Consider the following 20085-nt stretch of genomic DNA (forward strand, 5'->3'; position numbering starts at 1 on the left):
ACTTACTCCCAAAGAGGAAAAAAATAAAATGACGAGGAGAAATTCTAATTACTCCCATAGGGTTCCTCAGCTATGGTCAAGCTGACTGGCAGTTTCTCCCCCAGCTCATCCAGCCAGAAGGCCCACACCGTTTCTGTTGTCTGGTGTGGCAATTTTCGTCTTGTTTTTGTTTTGTTTTGTTTTGTTTTGTTTTGTTTCTGACATCACTGGAGATGTCAGAAATAATCTTATTCAGATGGCATCTTGCTTGTCTCTGTTTGTTTGTTTGTTTGTTTGTTTTAAGACAGGGTCTCTCTGTGTGGCCCTGGCTGTCCCGGACTCTGGACACCAGGCTGGCCTTGAACTCACTGAGATCCCCCTGCCTCCATCTCCCCGAGTTGGTGTTTCTTGACGGTGGTGCTGGGTCTTTTCTAAGCCGCCCCATGCTTGCTGAAAGTCTCCTTGTACATCCAGTGTCAACGGAAGAAAAAAAAAAGACAAAAATAGTTTTCTTTCTTCTATTTGTTTAACTCCTTCGCGATAAAAGGACCCAATGACCCTTGGTTTGTTTGTTTGTTTACGGTTTAAGTTTTATTATTTAACACCAGTAACAAAGTTACTTTCTTTTTTCCTCTTAAAGTTTATTTAACACCAGTAACAAAGATACCTTTTTTATTTTCTTTTTACACCCCAGTCTCCTCTGACTCTAAGGAAAGGCAAAACAAACAAAACAAAACAAACAAACAAACCTGCTTCCTCTCAACTTTCCTAACCTGGAAAGACTCCCGGCTCCCCCTCAGCCCCTGTCCCCTCTCTGTTCCAGGAGCGGGGTGCCCTCCCCATGCCCCCTATCCTCCATCAGAACCTCTGCAACACAACATTCCCTGCCTCCCTCCTGGTATCCGTGGCTTGCCCTGTCCTGGGCTGGCGGGGTCACACTCAGGACACCCGCCCTCCTCTTCATGAGCTCCAATTGGTTCCAAATGTGCTATGAGGACCCCAGGAGGGTTGGAATTCTGACTTTTTGCTTTTGGCACTCCTTGAAAGAAACAGAAAGAAAGAAAAATCTGCTGCGTCTTGCTGTGTCCTGGTGCTGAAGCAAGGCTGGAGACATCTGCGGGGAGCCCCAAGCAGCCTAGGAGTTGGCGGCTAGGGGACAGGGGTTTCCCCCACCAGGCCGCAGGACATGTACCCCCAGGGGCCCAGGCCCCTGGCCTCGGGCTGCTGCTACCTCTATGCATTCCTGCACCTGGATCAGAGCGCAAGGCGCTCTCCCTCCCTACAGGACCAGCTGGATACTTGCTGGCCATCACCTGGTGACCAGAATCCAGCAAGGTGAGTCTTAGTGGGAAGCGGGGAAGAAGGTGCGCACCCTGGATAAAGCCGTGATGTCAGGGTGCTCTGGCACTCCGGCTCCTGACAGCCCAGGGTGCTCAGAGTAAACTCAGCAATGCAAAAACATTTCCCAGCAGGACCCCAATCTTGCGTCCCCAGCCCCTCCAATGCGCCCTCAAGGACGAACCAGAGAGGTTCATGTGTGTGTGCGTCTTGGCGAGGTTTTCTCTGCAGGTTAAAAATTACACACGGAAAACAGTCGGACACTTGTTTATATGGCGAGGGTGTTTGATGGGGAGCTGTGAGAACCCAGAGCTTAAGGGCCAAGGACCCGAATGGCTTTCTCTGATTTAAAAACTCATGGGTGGGGAGCTGGCTTGGTGGTTAAGAGCGCTGTCTGCCCTTCCAGATGGTCCTGAGTTCAATTTCCAGCACCCACATGGGGTGGCCCATGACCATCTAGAGTGGGATCTGGTGCTCCCTTGTGTCATACAGGGATATATTCAGACAGGGTGTTCATATGTATAAATAAATAAATATTAGAAAAACAACAACAATTCATGGGTTTCTCTTTAAAGCTTAAAAAGATTAAAACATATGCTCTGTTTGGAGCAGAGCCAAAGAACTTGAACGGAGCCAGTGTGCCTATCTATAGCAAGGCCAGTGTCACCTTGGCTCCCGAACTATAAACCTTCCAGAAGCCCTTCCCAGAGGCTGTTCTGAAAAAACAGTCTCCGTTTAGACGGAATGAGATTAGATTGTACTTTGGAAGGGAAGTCGAGGCCTGTAATCTGAAAAAAAAAAGATCTCACTGGGATGTCCCCAAAAGGGAACAATGTGTATTCTGGCGGCGGCAGAGGCCCTTAATAGAGACCTTTTCCCTTGGAAATGGGCATTTGTTTGGGGAAGGTGCAAGAAATGACTATGTGGGAAGGATATGGGCCTTGCATACCAGTCTGATTTTTGCAGGAAGGATAGTAAGTCACTCGGTGAACCCTTGAGTGTGCAAAGACTCGCTTGAATGGAAGCAAAAGTTTTTCCCAGTGGCCCGATTTAACAATGCATTCAGCCAGTAAAAGTACCCAAGAGCCAGCTCTGCAGCACGTAGACCTAGCTGAGATGTCTCCCCAGTCCTTAAAGGACACACTGATTTAAGTCCTTTTGGGATAACGGTAGTTTTGGGTGAGTTGCTACTGGAAGTTGGTCCTTCTTCTATATGTGCCCAGTGTCTCTGTCTATTTTGGCTTTTGCATAATTAGAACCAGGGAGGAGCACTCCTCCTTTTATTCGGGGTAACAGGACTGATTGGAATCAAATGGGTTCCCGACAGCTGGGGGCCACAGTGAGGAGACAGAAGGGAAGTCCTGGGAATGTTGTGTAAATATGTTTCCATCTTAGTCCCAAGTGTGGGATTTCGGTTTGCACATACTTCATCCATGCCTGTTAATGGTCTCAAGGGGTGTGGTTTCTAGCCAGCTGATAATAGGCCTGCCTCATGCACCAAGAGTGGTGTGACCTAGGCCTCTGAGCACATCCTAGGGTAGAGAGAAGATGGCTGCGTCTGCAGTTGATGGGGATTGGTGTAGAGACCCCCAAAAGACCCCTCAAACCCCAACAGCCCAGAGAAGTAAAGCAGTCTGCTCCTCCTCTTTCCCCAATAGGGAGGTTGAGGACTAAACACCCCCAAATAAAGCAGAGTTGAAAAAAAAAAGCGCTACAAGAAAACAGGAAAAAAAATGCCAACCTCCAATGATTCAGAAGTCATGGTGGGTTAATATCATAATAGCGTTTGGTGAGCAGAAACAAAATGATTTTTAAAAAATAAGTTTTACGTACATCTAAACAAACTAAGCAAAAGAGAGGACCCTAACTAAAATGTTCAATCCCCATCCTGAAAGGCAAAGAGGATGTACATCAGAAGAAAACGAAAATAGGAAACAACCTCGGAACCCGCTACAGAGGGCCTCTGAAAGCCAGAAGAAAACAGGAAACAACCTTGAAACCTGCCACAGAGGGCCTCTGAAAGCTTCTGCAGTATAGACTGTCAAAGCAGATGCTGAGCCTGATGGCCAACTGATGGGCAGAGTGAATGGAATTTTATGTAAGAAGTGGGAAATAGTAAGAGCTAGAGGGAACGGGAACTCCACAAGCAGAGCAACAGAACAAGATAATTTGAACACAGGGAACTTCCCAGAGACTCCTACTCCAACCAAGGACTATTTGTGGAGATGACCTGGAACCCCTGCACAGGTGTAGCCCATGGCAGTTCAATGTCCAAGTGGGTTACATAGTAATGGGAAGAGGGACTGCCTCTGACATAATCTGATTGGCCTGCTCTTTGATCACTTCCCCCTGGGGGGGGAGCAGCCTTACCAGGCCACAGTAGAGGACAATGCAGCCACTTTTGATGAGAACTGATAGACTAAGATCAGAAAGAAGGAGAGGAGGACCTCCCCTATCAGTGGACTTGGGGAGTGGCATGCATGCAGAAAGGGGAGGGAGAGTGGGATTGGCAGGGGAGGAGGGAGGGGCTTATGGGGGGATACAAAATGAATAAAGTGTAATTAATAAAAAATAAATAAAAGATTTAAAAAAAAATAAGTTTTACTAAATTTATTTTTTAATTTATTTTAATATATTTATATAAGTATAATATATAAATATATATTATATATTTATGTCAATATATAATAAATATATAAATATTTAAATTATCTGTTTTATATATTTATGGATTGGTTTGTTCTCACAGTACTCCAGTAATGCAGGACATCAGTTATGTTACAAAAAACCTTTAATTGTCTGATGAGAGTGTGTATAAAATTAACACAAGTATTACACTTGTGTATCAACATCCTGAAAAGGCAGCGAAATCGTGGTGCTCTCACTTATATGTTCCAAAGAAACACTGGATAATGTAATTCCCAGTACCGTGGTTATGGTTTCTCATTGCTGGGGGGAAGGCTACAGACAGGAGTAGGTTATTGGCCCATGACCTCATTCTAGTGAACTCATCATCAAAGGGCAGGGACATGATTCAATGGGGGGAGGGAAAAAAAGGGAAGAGAAATAATGGAACCCTTTGATGGCATTTCAGATCAGAATTGAAACCCAAGCCAGGGATGAATCCAAGGCTCCTTGTCTTGTGGCTGTATTGTTTCTCTGGCCTCCGACACAACTGTTCTGTAGTGAATCCCATCTAAAATGAGAGAGATTCAATCCCTGCCCTTTCCAGCCTGTCCTTGGGTGAATCAGCTGGGAAATTGTGGGAGAAATAGAAGGGAAATAGTACTCACTAGGACCTCAGCAGTTATTCCCCTCAATAGGAGGCACTGAGGAATAGAGAGAGAAGTGGGTGTGGGTGTGAAAGTTGAGTTAAGGCCATGACAAGATAGAAGCTGGTTTTATTTCCTAAATTTTATATAGTAAAATAATACAATTTCAACTTTCCATAGCAGCCATTTCTGTTTGTCTGTTTTGATTTGTTTTGGATGGTTGGATTTTGTTTGTTTGCTTGTTTTTGTATTTCTAGGCTGTCCTGGACTCTGTAGACCAGGCTGGCCTTGAACTCACAGAGGTCCAGGCTTCAGTCAGATATTCCTGAAGAAAGGAAAAAGAGGCTCTGTGTCAACAGTCTTTCAATAGGGTGGCAGTTTCCCAAACTTGGCTTATGGGAAATAAATATGATTTCCATTGTCATATTCTAGTGTTCTCTGTCTTCATTTGTGTCAGTCATCCTTCAAATACAAGAATAGGAAACCGAGGGACTTAAACACAACTAAGGAAAGACCCATGAAGGAGCCACAGCATCTCGGCCCATGTGGAAGTCAGGCAGTGGCTTCAAATTTTTCTCAAGCAATTGGCACAGTGAATTCAGGTGGCACTAACCGCTCTGGTGACTGCAGGGAATTCAAAACTCCTCCAGAACTCCTCTAGTCCAGGAAGGGTTTGGATGAATTCCTCTGCGAAGGTCCCTACGTATGTCTGAGCTTGGAGAGCATCCCTGGAGAGGAGGAGGGGGTCTTCCTCCCCTCACCCTTAAGTTTCTCTCATCTTCTACCTATCCAGGCCTGACCCAGGTGCATTTGCCATTTATAAAACCATGAGGGTGTGCATTTATGGCCTGTGGTCTCCTTAAATGTCATAATCACTATGACACTATTCTATCCTATTCTATTCTGATTACTGTAATCCTAGAAAAACTTCTTTTTCTCAGGGGTCCCCACCCTGCATGTGAAGTAGTGGTCATATGCAGCAGATATAGGGGGAGGGAATGGGATGGAGTGGGTAGGGTGTGTCTGTGCATGCTCAGAACAAGATTTCAGAAAATCTCACAGCTGGCTGGGGAAAGCAATGGAAGTTGATTGCCTTGTGTTTAATAGCTCAGTATATTCTTTTGTGTAAATGTGCCATGGTTTCTTTATCCACTCTTCAGTTGTGGGACATCTAGGCGGTTCCCAGATTCTGGATACTACAGAAAAAACTGCTATGAATGTACTTGATTAGGTGTCCTTCTTGTAGAGCCTCTTTTGGGCATATATCCAGTAGTGGTATAGTTGGGTCTTCCCAATTTTCTGAGAAAGCGCCAGATTGTTTTCCAAAGTGCTTGTAAAAGTTTACACTCACACCAGTAAGGAAAGCATGTTCTCCTTTGTCCTCATCCTCACCAGGATGTGCTACAATTTGAGATTTTTGATCTTAGTCATTCAGACTTGTCATCTCATCTCAGACTCTGAGATGGAATCTCTGAATCATTTTGATTTGCATTTCTCTGATGATGAGGGAAGGTGAGCATTTCTTTAAGTGCTTCTAAGCCAGTCAAGATTTCGCTGTTAAAATTCTTTGTTTAGTTCTGTGAAAATTATATAATTGGGTCATTTTTTATTGGAGTTTGATTTCTTGAGTCCATTGTATAGTTTAGATATTAGCATTTTGTTGAAAATAGGATTGATGTGTTCTTTTCCTAATGTGTAGACTGACATTTAGGTCCATTGAAAGTGTTTACTCCTTATAGATCTGTTGGTGTTCTGTTCATGAAGTTGTCTCCTGTGCCAACGAGTTCAAGGCTCTTTCCAGCTTTCTCTTCTCACAGATTTAGTGTGTCTGCAGTTATATTGAGGTCTCTGATCCACTTGGATTTGAGATTTTTTTCAGGGAGAAAAATATGTATCTATTTGCATTTGTCTACATGCAGAGATACAGTTAGACCAGCATGGTTTGTTGAAGAGGCTGTCTTATTTCCATTGTATGGTTCTTGCTTCCTTGTCAAAAAAATCAATTGACCAAAGGTATGTGGGTTTATTTCTGGGTCTTTGATTCAATTCCATTGATCAACCAACCATTCTATCTCTATGTCAGTACCATGCAGTTTTTATTACTATTGCTGTGTGTTGTAGCTTGAAGTCAGGGATGGAGATAACTCCAGAAGTTCTTTTACTGTATAGGATTGTTTAAGCTGTTCTGGATTTTTAAATTCTTCCATATGAAGTTTAAAATTGTTCATTCAAGGTCTGAAAGGACTGTTGTTGGTATTTTGATGTGATTGCATTGAATCTGTAGATTGCCTTTGGTTAGATGGCCATTTTGACTATGTTAATCCTATGGATCCAGGAAATTGGGAGATCTTTCCATTTCTGACATCTTCTTCATTTTCTTTCTTCAGACCATTGAAGTTCTTTTCATGCAGGTCTTTAATTTCTTTGGTTTGAGTCATGCCAAGACACATTATAGCATTTGTGGATATTATGAATGGTGTAGTTTCCTTAATTTCTTTCTCAACACATATGTCCCTTATGTACAGGAGGGCTACGGATTTTTTAAAAAATTAATCCTGTACCCAGCTAATTTGCTGAAGCTGTTTATCAGCTATAGGAGTTCTCTGGTGGAATGTTTGGGGTTGCTTACATACACTACCACCTCATTTGCAAATAGCAATATTTTGACTTCTTCCTTGCTTATTTGTATGCCCTTGATCTCCCTTAGTTGTCTTATTGCTCTAGCTAGAACTTAAAGTACTATATTGAAAAGGAACAGAGAGAGTGGGCATTCTTCTCCTGTCCCTGATTTTAGTGGAATTGCTTTGAATTTTTCTACATTTATTTATTTTCTACAATATTTCTTCATTTATTTATTTTGATACTTGCAATAACCTTGCTGTATATAGCCTTTATTATGGTTAAATATAAACCTTGTATCTTTGATCTCTCTAAGACTTTCATCATGATGGGATGTTGGATTTGGTCAAACACATTTTCTCCATCTAATGAGATGACCATGTGATTTTTTTCTTTAATTTTTTTAATATAGTGGATTACATTGATGACATTTTGTATGTTGAACCATCCCTGCATGCCTGTTATGATGTATATGATGTGTTCTTGGATTCAGTTTGTATTTTATTGAGTTTTTTTTTTTTTTTTTGCATGGAAGTTCATGCATGAAATTGGTCTCGAATTATTTTTCTTTGTTGGGTCTTAAGTAGTTTAGGCATGACTGTGGCCTCATAGAATGAATTTAGCAATGTTCCTTCTGTTTCTATTTTGTGGAACAATTTGAAGAGTATATTATGCATGAGTTCTTTCTTGAATGTCTGACAGAATTCTGCACGAAAACGATCTGGATCCTGACCTTTTTTTTTTTTTTGTTGAGAGATTTTTGATGATTCCTTTCATATTCTTAGTGATTATTGGATTTTTTAAGCTTTTTCCTGTTCTTGATTTATCTTTGGTAGGTGAAATATATCCAGAAAATCACTTGTTTACTTTAGATTTTTGAATTTTGTGGAATACAGGCTTTTGAAGTAAGTCCTATTGATTTTTTTTTAATTCCTCATTGTCTGTAGTTATGTCCCTTTTTTTGTTTCTGATGTTGTTTATCTGGATACTCCCCCTCTGCCTTTCAGTTAGTTTGGCTAAGGGTTTGTTTATCTTGTTGATATTTCCAAAGAACCAGCTTTTGGTTTTATTGATTTTTTGTATCAGTCTCTTTGTTTCTAATGTATTGGTTCCAGCTCCAAGTTTGAATATTTCCTGTCAACTGATCCATGTTGGTGTGTTTGCTTCCTTCTGTTAGAGAGCTCTCAAGTGTGCTGCTAAATTACTAATTTGGGATCTCTCCAATTAATTTATGAAGGCACTTCATTTATTAAAATGCCGTGAGCTTTTCTCTTAGCACTGCTTTCATTGTGTCTCATAAGTTTGGGTATGTTTTGCCTTCATTTTCATTGAAAACTAGAATGCCTTTTACTTCTTCCTTTGTTTCTTCCATGATCAAGTGGTGTTTCTCTTATTGAAGTCTAGCTTTAATCCATGGATGTCTGATAAGAGTCATGGAGTTATTTCAACCTTCTTATATCTTCTAAGGCTTGCCTTGTGACTGATTCTATGGTCAAATTTGGAGAAGGTTTTATGAGTTGCTGAGAAATGTTCTGTAGATATCTCTTTAGTCCCATTTGATTCAAGATGTCTGTTAGTTTCTTTATTTCCCCATTTACTTTTTGTCTTGATCTGTCCTTTGGAGAACTATTGATGTGTGAGATTCCATGTGTGATTTAAGCTTTAGTAATATTTCTTTTATGAATGATGTTTGCATCATAGATGTTCATTATTGAATGGTTGCAGTGGTGGGTTTTTCCTTCAGTGAGTATAATGTGTTCTTCCCCATCTCTTTTGATTAATTTTGATTGATAACTTATTTTTTGAGACATGAAAATGGCTACTTCATCTTGTTTTTTGGGTCAATTTGCTTTCCAAACCATTTTCAGCCCTATAATCTGAGGAAAAGGCTATCTTTATTCATCATTATTTTTTAGTGTAATCACCCACACCTAAGAACAGTCTCTCTCTAGTATCCCCAATTACCTATTAAGGCACACACTCAGAAGAATTCTCTACAAGACAATAAACAGCCAACACCCTTTCCTAAGATCCAGAGAGAAAAACAGAAGTGAAGAAATTAAACATCATAAACCTAAAACAGAAAAGTCCAGATAGCAACAGCTAGAATCACAATCATCCCAAACCCAGATAACTAGACACCAGAGCGAAATCAAAATCATTAACACCCAAGACACCAAATCACCACAACCCTACTAGAGGAGACCTTGAGAAATTCAATATAGCCACAGAACAAGACAATGATTTCAAAACATAGAGAAATCAAGGATATAACAGAAGATATGGATAAAAGCTCAATGATGTCTGTGAAAACAAACAAAAAGTGAAATAAAACACTGAAGATAGTTGAAGACATTTTATTATAAATCAATAAAATTAAAAACTGAGATGTATCTAGAAATAAAAAACTGAAAAAGTCTAACAAAAACTTAAGTGATAAGCGTCACCAACACAGTCCAAAACATGAAAAAGACATTCTCATGACTAGAGAAAATACTATTCCTTAATTTCTCATACATCAGATTCTCTGTTTCTTGATTTTACTGAGCTCTTTAATCTATTTTGGTGAGTTTTGTGCGGAGTGATACATGAGCATCTTTTGAATTATTTTATGTTCACACTTCCAGTTTGACCACAACAATGTGTTGAAGATGCTGTATTTTTTCCAGTGTTTATTTCAAGATTTCTAATTTTAAAAATATCAAGTGTCCATAGGTATTTGGACTTCTTCCTGGGTCTTCAATCTCATCATCCACCAAAGTGTTACTCTGCCAATATCACCCTATTACTTACTACGATAGTTTTTAGTTCAATTTAATCTTTGGAAGGGTGATCCCTCTAGCAGTTCTTATTTAGGATTGTTTTACCTGTCATGGTTTGTTTGTGCTTCTATTTTAAGCTGAAAATTGTCCTTTCAACATCTGGTAAGAATTGTCTGGAATTTTGATGAGGACTGCATTGAATGTTGATATTGATTTTTTTTTCTTAGGATTGAGAGTTTTACTCTATTAATCTTACTTATCAATGAGCAGAGGAGATCTTCCTAGCCCTTGCCCAGGCATAAAGATAAACTATCTTCAAAAATACAGCAAATAACTGAAAATTCTCTGCATAACAAAGGACCACTATCATTCTGAAATTGTAGAAGTGTATGGAAAGCTAAAATACTTTCACCAACTACACACCCAAATTAAGGCTAATATTCAAATGCATAAATAAGTCAAAAGAAAAATTAGATATCAAGAAAATATACAATACAAATAAAACACACATATAATTCTAAATAAAGAATTCTTTATTACTATTATTAATTACAGTTTATTCACTTTGTATTTCAGGTGTAACACCCTCTCCCAACCCTTCCCAATCCCACCACCCTCTTTTTCTCCTATGCCCCTCCCCTAGTCCAATGATAGGGTAGGACCTCCTCCCCTTTCATCTGACACAAGTCTATCAGGTCTCATCAGGACTGGCTTTTTTGTTTTCTTCTGTGGACTGGTAAGGCTGCTACACCCTCATGTGGAGGTGATCAAAGAGCCAGCCCATGAGTTCATGTCATGTCACTATTTGCAGATGATATATGATAGTATACCTGAGTGATCCCCAAAATTCTACCAGGGAACTCCTACAGCTGATAAATCCATTCAGCCAAGTGCCTGGATACAAAATCAACTCAAAAAATTTCGTAACACTCCTGTATACTGAAGACAAAGGGGCTGAGAAAGAAAACTTCAGTCTCTGAAGAAAGAAATAGAAGAAGATATCAGAAGAGAATTCTTAAAGAACTAATTCAAATGGCTGAGAAACATTTAAAGATATGTGCAAGATCGATAGTCACCAGGGAAATAGAAATCAAACTAGTTTGAGGTATGGTCTAAAGAGAGTCACAATGGCTAAGAATATTCAGACATTGCTAGTAGGAGTACAAAAATGTATAGCCACTAAGGACATATTTGTGGCTTTTCCTCAGCAGTATGGAGAATGTTCTGCCTCAAGAACTAGCTATACCACTCTTGAGCATATATCCAAAGAATGTTTCATCCTTCCATGGAGACATTTATGCAAAGATGTTTATGATTTCTTTAATCAACACTTCCAGAAATTGGATATAACCAAGATGTCCATAACAGAAGAATAGATAAAGAGAATGTGGACATTTATACAACAAAAGAGTACTCAGTCATTTTACAAAGTAAATCATGAAATTTGAAAGAAAATGCATATCTGCAGGCAAACAGTAAAAAATCAGTCTGAGTATATAGTAACACAAGTTCAAAAATACAAATATGGCATGTATCTTCTCACATGTTAATATTACTTTTAAAGTGAATGATAAGCAATGTACAGTACATAAAACCATGTAGGATACACACAGAATAAGGGACTAGTGTTCAAGAACAAGTAACTAGATCTCCCTGGGATAGGTCAATAAAAAAGTTATTTATAGATGGAAGATGGGCTCATAAAGAAGAATCGGTTGGAAGTGGGGAAGAAAGAGGACATTATGGAAAGTAATATGAAGAAAGACAGTGAAGATGAAATGTCAATTGAATATTACTGTAGTAACCTTATACAGAAAAAACTGCCTAAAATATATACATCTCTGAAGGTGATCCAAATAAAATAATACAAGAGAGTCGCAACAGGATGTCACTTGTCATCAAATGAAGTATGGGTTATATCTATTTGAGGTGGGGGCCAAAGGAGTCTTATTAGAATGCCCAAACAATGCACACTTTTATCAAGGTTATAATTTGCGGGAGGACTCCAAGATGGCGGCGAGCAGAGCGCACCGTTTTGGAGAGGCAGAAGACATGAATCTCTGGAATTGGTGAGTGGAGAGTCAATTGAAGCTAGAATTTGGACTTTTGGGCTTTCTAAAGGAGAGAGGCCACCACAGAAGCATGTAGTGCTAGTAGATTTAGATTGGGTGCGGACTTCTTCGGGAAGGAAATAGGGCACTTCCCTTGTCTGGGCCTCCCACAGGGAAACCCGCACACATCACCAGGCAGCTGAGTGCAAAGCTTACATCTGGGAGATCAAGGCAGCAGAGACAGTGCTCCGGGCTCCTTACAGCTGCGGTCTGCTGTAACCACCCGTTGAACACCCATCCCCTCCTTGGACACAGGTCCCACTCAGGGCCCTCCGGACCTGCGAAGTGTCCCCTTCCCCCGTCCCGCTGACGCAATCCCAAGCTAGACTGCAGCAGGAAGTGCAGTGGAGCTCACATCCCAAGCGGCCAGAGCACAATAACCCCAGAAACCTTCTCATAGGAGGAGAGCAGGCCCAATCACAGAGCTCCAACCACTGAGCGCTAACCACAGAGACTCAGATTCACAATACAATTCTTCCCGGATACCAAAACCGCAAAGCTCAGTGTTTGGGACCCAAGATGGTTGGAGGCAGGGAGGCAGGGCTCCAGACCCCGCAGCTGCAGCGGAGAGTAGTAAGGACCTGCTGAACGCCACCACTCAGAGGAGAACACACGCCACCTAGGGCCCTCTCACCGAACTCTTGACCTGCGGAACACCCCCCCCCACTACCACCACCACCCGGGTCTGCAGGAGTGCTCGCACCACCAAAACTCCACCCCACCAGAGCGTATGCCCAATACAGTGCTACCCACAGAGACTCAGATCCACAGTACAACCCTTCCCAGGCCCCAAGTCTGCAAGTGGCAGCACAGAATACACAAGGCTGCCCAGCCAGTGATTGTATGGGCCATCCAACACCTCAGTGGCAGAAAATCAGCTGAATAGAAGACCAGCAGACTTGTAAAATCAATACTGGCGCGCATTCTTCAACAGCGCTTGCGATCCCTTAGCGCCTGCAACAACTTCAGTGCCTGCAGGGCACCCCTCTCACACACTGAAGGCCTCTTCATTCACCAATACCCTGTCCCTTAGGACACACCCACAAACACACGCTCAAACACACACTACCCTGCATTTGTCCTTCTGCGCCTGTGAACTTTCCTTCTACAGGTATAGCTGAATAACCAATGCACATACTGAAACCACTAGACCTCACCCATTTTCCTGAAGAATTCTCCAGATACCAGAGAAAAACCAGTCTGACCTGCAGAATCCAGGAACAGACAGTGAACACTATGGATAACCAAATGGCCAGAGGTCGGCGAAAGAACACAACCAACGCAAATCAAGATATCACGGCTTCACTGGCAACTTCCAAAATTATTGGACACTCCAACTCAGCAGAAACACAAGAAAATGATTTTAAAGCTATGATTATTCAATTAATTGAGGCACATAAAGAGGAAACCAACAAATCTCTCAGAGAAAGTCATAGAGATTCAAACAGTTAAAGAGGATACAAAAAAAAAAAGATTTGGCCTCCCAAATAGAAACAAAGAAAAACCAAGTGAACGAAGAAGCTCTTAAAGAAACACATGCAAATATAGCCAAACAATTGGAAGCAGAAGCAGAGGCACTAAGAGAGGAAACAAACAAAAAAATAGAGACCATCTTGGAGACACAGGAATCCACAGTCAAACAGATAAAGGAAATGTTGCAAGACATGAAAACAGAATTAGAATCAATAAAGAAAACACAAACCGAGAAAACCCTGGAACTGAAGAAGTTAGAGAAAAGAGAAGGAATCACAAAGGTAAGCATCACTAATAGAATACAAGAGATGGAAGAGAGAATCTCGGGTGCTGAAGATACACTCACAGAAATTGATACTTCCCTCAAAGCAAAAACAAAATCAGAAAAATTCCAAACACAAACCATCCAAGAAATCAAGGACGCCATGAAAAGGCAAAAAAAAGAATAATAGGAATTGAAGAAGAAGAGGAGTCCAGGCTACGAGGTCCAGAAAATATTTTCAAGAAAATCATAGAAGAAAATTTTTCCCAACCTAAAGAAAGAGATGTCCACAAACATACAAGAGGCCTACAGAACATCAAATAGACTAGAACAGAGAAGAAACTCCTCACGCCACATCATAGTCAAAACACTTAATCTACAGAAGAAAGAAAAGATACTAAAAGCAGCAAGGGAAAAAGGCCAAGTAACATATAAAGGCAAACCTATCAGAATCACACCGGACTTCTCATCAGAAACTATGAAAGCCAGAAGGGCCTGGGGAGATATCATGCAGGCCCTAAGGGACCACAGATGCCAACCTAAACTACTTTACCCAGCAAAGCTTTCAATCAACATAGATGGAGAAAATAAAATATTCCACGACAAAACTAAATTTAGGTAATATTTGAACAGCAACCCAGCCCTACAGAAGATACTAGAAGGAAAATTCCAATCCAATGAAAACAAATACACCCAAGAAAACATAGGTTAAAGATAATTCCCAACAAAAATCAAAAGCAAACAAGCAATGATTCACAGTAACATCGCCAACTCCACAATAATAGGAAATAACATGCAATGGTCATTATTATCTATCAACATCAATGGACTCAACTCTCCAATAAAAAGACACAGACTAAAAGAATGGGTGCAGAAACAGGAACGAAACATTCTGCTGCATCCAAGAAACACACCTACGCAACAAAGATAAACATTACCTCAGAGTAAAAGGCTGGAATACAGGTTTTCAAGCAAATGGACCCAAAAAACAAGCAGGAGTGGCTATCCTAATATTTAATAAAATAGATTTTCAACCAAAACTAATCAAAAAAGACATAGAGGGGCACTACATTCTCATCAAAGGAAAAAGTCACGAAGAAGACATCACAATCCTAAACATCTATGCCCCAAATACAAGAGCACCTACATTCATAAATGAAACATTATTAAAGCTTAAACCACACATTGATCGCAATACCCTAATAGTGGGTGACTTCAACACCCCACTCTCACCAAGGGACAGATCAACTAGACAGAAACCAAATAGGGAAATAAAAGCACTTACAGAGTAACTAAATCAAATGGACCTAATAGATGTCTACAGATCTTTCCACCCAAACTCAAAAGAGTATTCCTTCTTTTCAGCACCTCATGGAACCTTCTCCAAAATAGACCATATACTTGGTCACAAAACAAGCCTCAACAGATATAAAAAGATTTAGATAATGCCTTGTATTCTATCAGACCACCATGGACTAAAGCTGGACATCAACAACAATGGAAATAACCAAAAACCTACACGCACATGGAAACTGAACAACTTGTTACTCAATGACAGCTGGGTTAAGGAAGAAATAAAGAAAGAAATTAAAGACTTCCTAGAACTCAATGAAAATGAAGGCACAACATATCCAAATTTATGGGACACATTGAAAGCAGTGCTCAGAGGAAAATTTATAGCACTAAGTGCCTTCAAGAAGAAATTTGTAACATCACATACAAGTAACTTAATGGCCCAACTGAAAACACTAGAAAAAAAAAAGAAGCAGATACACCCAAGAGGAGCAGAGGGCTGGAAATAATCAAACTCAGGGTTGAAATCAATCAATTAAAAACAAATAAAACTATTCAAAGAATCGATGAAACAAAAAGCTGGTTCTTTGAGAAAATCAACAAGATAGACAAACCCTTAGCCAAACTAAAAAGCAGAGAGAATCTATCCAAATAAGCAAAATCAGAAATGAAAAGGGGGACATAACTACAGACACTGAAGAAATCCAAACAATCATTAGGTCATACTACAAAAGCCTATATGCCACAAAATTTGAAAATCAAAACGAAATGGACAATTTTCTTGATAGATTCCATCTACCAACATTAAGTCAAGATCAGGTAGAAAGACTGAATAACCATATATCCTCCAAGGAAATTGAAGCAGTCATTAACAGTCTCCCCTCTAAAAAAAAGCCCTGGGCCCGATGGTTTCAGTGCAGAATTCTACCAAACCTTCAAAGAAGTGCTAATACCAATTCTCCTCAAACTATTCCACAAAATAGAAACAAAAGGAACACTACCAAACTCATTCTATGAAGCCACAGTCACCCTGATACCCAAACACACAAAGACCCAACAAAAAAAGAGAACTTCAGACCTATCTCTCTTATGAATATTAATGCAAAAATACTCAATAAAATATTTGCAAACCAAATCCAAGAACACATCAAAGATATCATCCACCATGACCAAGTAGGCTTCATCCCAGGCATGCAAGTGTGGTTCAACATATGGAAATCCATCAATGTAATCCACCACCTTCTTGGACGCTGAAAACGCATTTGACAAAGTCCAACACCCATTCATGTTTAAAGTCTTGGAGAGATAAGGGATACAAGGCACATATCTAAACATAGTAAAGGCAATATACAGCAAGCCTATAGCCAACATCAAACTCAATGGAGAGAAACTTAAATCAATCCCACTGAAATCAGGGACAAGACAAGGCTGCCCACTCTCTCCATACCTCTTCAACACAGTACTTGAAGTCCTAGCCAGAGCAATAAGACAACTAAAGGAGATCAAGGGGATACAAATCAGAAAGGAAGAGGTCAAAGTGTCACTATTTGAGATTATATGATAGTATACATGAGTGACCCCAAAAATTCAACCAGAGAACTCCTTCAGCTGATAAACACCTTCAGCAAAGTGGCAGGATGCAAAATCAACTCAAAAAAAATCAGAAGCCCTCCTGTACACAAAAGACAAAAGGGCTGAGAAAGAAATTAGGGAAACAACACCCTTCACAATAGCCACTAATAACATAAAGTACCTTGGTGTGACTCTAACCAAGCAAGTGAAAGACTTATTTGAGAAAAACTTCAAGTCTCTGAAGAAAGAAATTGAAGAAGATCTCAGAAGACGGAAAGATCTCCCGTGCTCATGGATTGATAGGATTAACATTGTGAAAATGGCCATCCTGCCAAAAGCAATCTACAGATTCAACACAATTCCCATCAAAATATCAACTCAATTCTTTTCAGACCTTGAAAAAAAGATTCTCAGCTTCATATGGAGAAACAAAAAACCCAGAATCTCCAAAACGAACCTGTACAACAACAGATCATCTAGAGGTATCTCCATCCCTGATCTCAAGCTGTACTACAGAGCAATACTAATAAAAACTGCATCGTATTGGCATAGAAATAGAAAGGAGGATCAATGGAACTGAATAGAAGACCCAGAAATAAATCCATGTACCTATGAATACTCGATTTTTGACAAAGCAGCCAAAACCATTCAATGGAAAAAGGATAGCATCTTCAACAGATGGTGCTGGTCTAATTGGATGTCTACATGCAGAAAAATTAAAATAGATCCATATTTATCACCATGCACAAAACTAAAGTCTAAGTGGATCAAAGACCTCAACATAAAACCAAATACTCTAAATCTGTTAGAAGAAAAAGTGGGGAACAGCCTAGAACTCATTGGCACAGGAGACAACTTCCTGAACAGAACTCCAACAGCACAAGCTTTAAGAGCAACAATCAATAAATGGGACTTCATGAAACTGAAAAGCTTCTGTAAAGCAAAGGACACCGTCATCAAAACAAAACGACTGCCTACAGATTGGGAAAGAATCTTCACCAACCCTTTATCTGACAGAGGGCTAATATCCAGTGTATACAAAGAACTAAAGAAGCTGAAAAGCAACAAACCAAGTAATCCAATTAAAAAATGGGGAGCAGAGCTAAACAGAGAATTCTCTGTAGAGGAATATAGAATGGCAGAGAAACACTTAAAGAAATGCTCAACATCATTAGCTATCAGGGAAATGCAAATCAAAACGACCGTGAGATTTCACCTTACACCCATCAGAATGGCCAAGATGAAAAACTCAAGTGACAGCACATGCTGGAGAGGTTGTGGAGAAAGGGGAATCCTCCTCCATTGCTGGTGGGAATGTAAACTGGTACAACCACTTTGGAAGTCAATCTGGCGCTTTCTCAGACAACTAGGACTAGTGCTATATCACTGCTAGGCATATACCCAAAATTTGCTATATCACTGCTAGGCATATTAGTGCTATATCACTGCTAGGCATATACCCAAAATTTGCTATATCACTGCTAGGCATATACCCAAAATTTGCTCAAGTACACAATAAGGACATTTGCTCAACCATGTTTGTAGCAGCTTTATTTGTAATAGCCAGAACCTGGAAACAACCCAGATGTCCATCAGTGGAGGAATGGGTACAGAAATTGTGGTATTTTTACACAATGGAATACTACACAGCAATCAAAAAAGAGGAAATCATGAAATTTGCAGGCAAATGGTGGGATCTAGAAAAGATCATTCTGAGTGAAATATCCCAGAAGGAGAAAGACAAACATGGAATATACTCACTTATATAGACCTAAAAGATATGATAAACACAATGAAATCTATACACCTAAAGAAGATAATCAAGAAAGCGGACATGGGGTATGATGATCAATCCTCATTTAGAAAGACAAATGGGATATGCATTGAACGTATGACAGGAGTCTACCGCAGAAGGCATCTGAAAGACTCTACCTAGCAGTGTTCCAAAGTAGATACTAAGACTCATAACCAAACCCTCAGCAGAGTACAGGGAATCATATGAAAGAAGGGGAGTTTGATGTGGAAAGGATAGGAGCTCCACAAGGACCAAACATATCTGGGCACAGGGTCTTTTCTGAGATGGACACTCAACCAAAGACCATGAGAGGATAAAACCTAGAACCTCTGCTTGGATGTGACCCGTGATAGCTCAGTAATCAATTGGTTTCCCATAATAAGGGGAACAAGGACTATTTCTAACAGGAACTCAATGACTGGCTCTTTGACCTCCCCACCTCCCAAGGGAGGAGCAGTACTGTTAGGCCACAGAGGAGGACTTTGCAGCTAGTCCTGAAAATACCGGACAAAACGGAGTCATATGAAAGGGGAGAAGGTCCTCCCCTATCAGTGGACTTGGAAAGGGGCAGGGAGGAGATGAGGGAGGGAGGGTGGGACTGGGTAGGGAATGAGGGATACAGAATTAACAAAATGTAACTAATGAGAAAAATAAAATTAAAAAAAGATTATAATTTGCTCTCCATAAATTCACTGCAAGTCTCTATCACTGGATATAGCATTTACACAACTCACTGAACATAGGGAAATTAAGCTGGTGCCTACATAGAAATTTCACTATATAGATATATTTATCTATATCTGGATTAACATATATATATATAGAGAGAGAGAGACAAATAGATATGTGTGTGTAATCTGTATATATATATTTAAATTCCAGTAACCAAATTTTGCAAGATTATACATAAGAGGCATCAATTAATTATTTTGTTTGTTTATATATAAGAATTAACAGTACATCATTTTTTTCACTTTCCTACGTTCAAAGCCTCTTGCAGTTTTAGCTCTTTTGAAATTTCATGGCTGCATTTTCATGAATGGAGTTTACATAAGTTAGATATCAAATTTTGATTTGCATTATATTGTATATATTTTATTATAATAATATATATAATAAAAATACCATGAAATTATATCAGTAGTAATTATGATAAACAGTATTACAGTAAAGTAGAAAAAGTATAGAGATGAAGTACTTTTCTTTTTGGTTATTGTTATGAAATAGTCGACTGAGCCCAGCCATCTCAAGTCTTCTGTTGCCAGGTTCAAAACTGAGTTCATATTCACAGGCTCCAAAACTTATTCCTATCCTGATTCTTAAGGTGATTAATGTTTGTATTTTAATCAGGAAGGAATGTAAAGAGGAAAGTGGCTGATAATCTAAGCTAAGCATACAAGCTGTAAATGTGTTGTCTGTCATGATTTAAATTGCCTATGAGCAGCTCGCCCCCTCTTTTGGTCCTGTGTAATTCTGAATTTGGTGCCAGACTTCCAGGAGGAAATCTGAATACAAAAGCTGAGTTGAGAACCCTGAAACCAGATGTCCTGCATAAGGCTGAGTCACCAGTGTTTACTTCCTTTGTCAAAACCCCATGTCAAAGTATGAA

At 39.9% G+C, this 20085-nt stretch overlaps 1 protein-coding gene across 1 annotated transcript in view; it reads left to right on the forward strand.

The window, feature by feature from the left end:
* The first annotated feature begins 1165 nt into the window (after positions 1-1165).
* The window catches only part of LOC129681289 (vomeronasal type-2 receptor 116-like), a 39908-nt gene continuing 20988 nt past the window's right edge, over positions 1166-20085 (forward strand). The window contains 1 exon segment of the mRNA XM_055613186.1: positions 1166-1314. Within this exon segment, the coding sequence (XP_055469161.1) occupies positions 1166-1314 (149 nt within the window).

The sequence above is a fragment of the Psammomys obesus genome, unplaced genomic scaffold, assembly GCF_907164565.1.
Source record: "Psammomys obesus unplaced genomic scaffold, mPsaObe1.curated_primary_1811, whole genome shotgun sequence".
Taxonomy (NCBI): domain Eukaryota; kingdom Metazoa; phylum Chordata; class Mammalia; order Rodentia; family Muridae; genus Psammomys; species Psammomys obesus.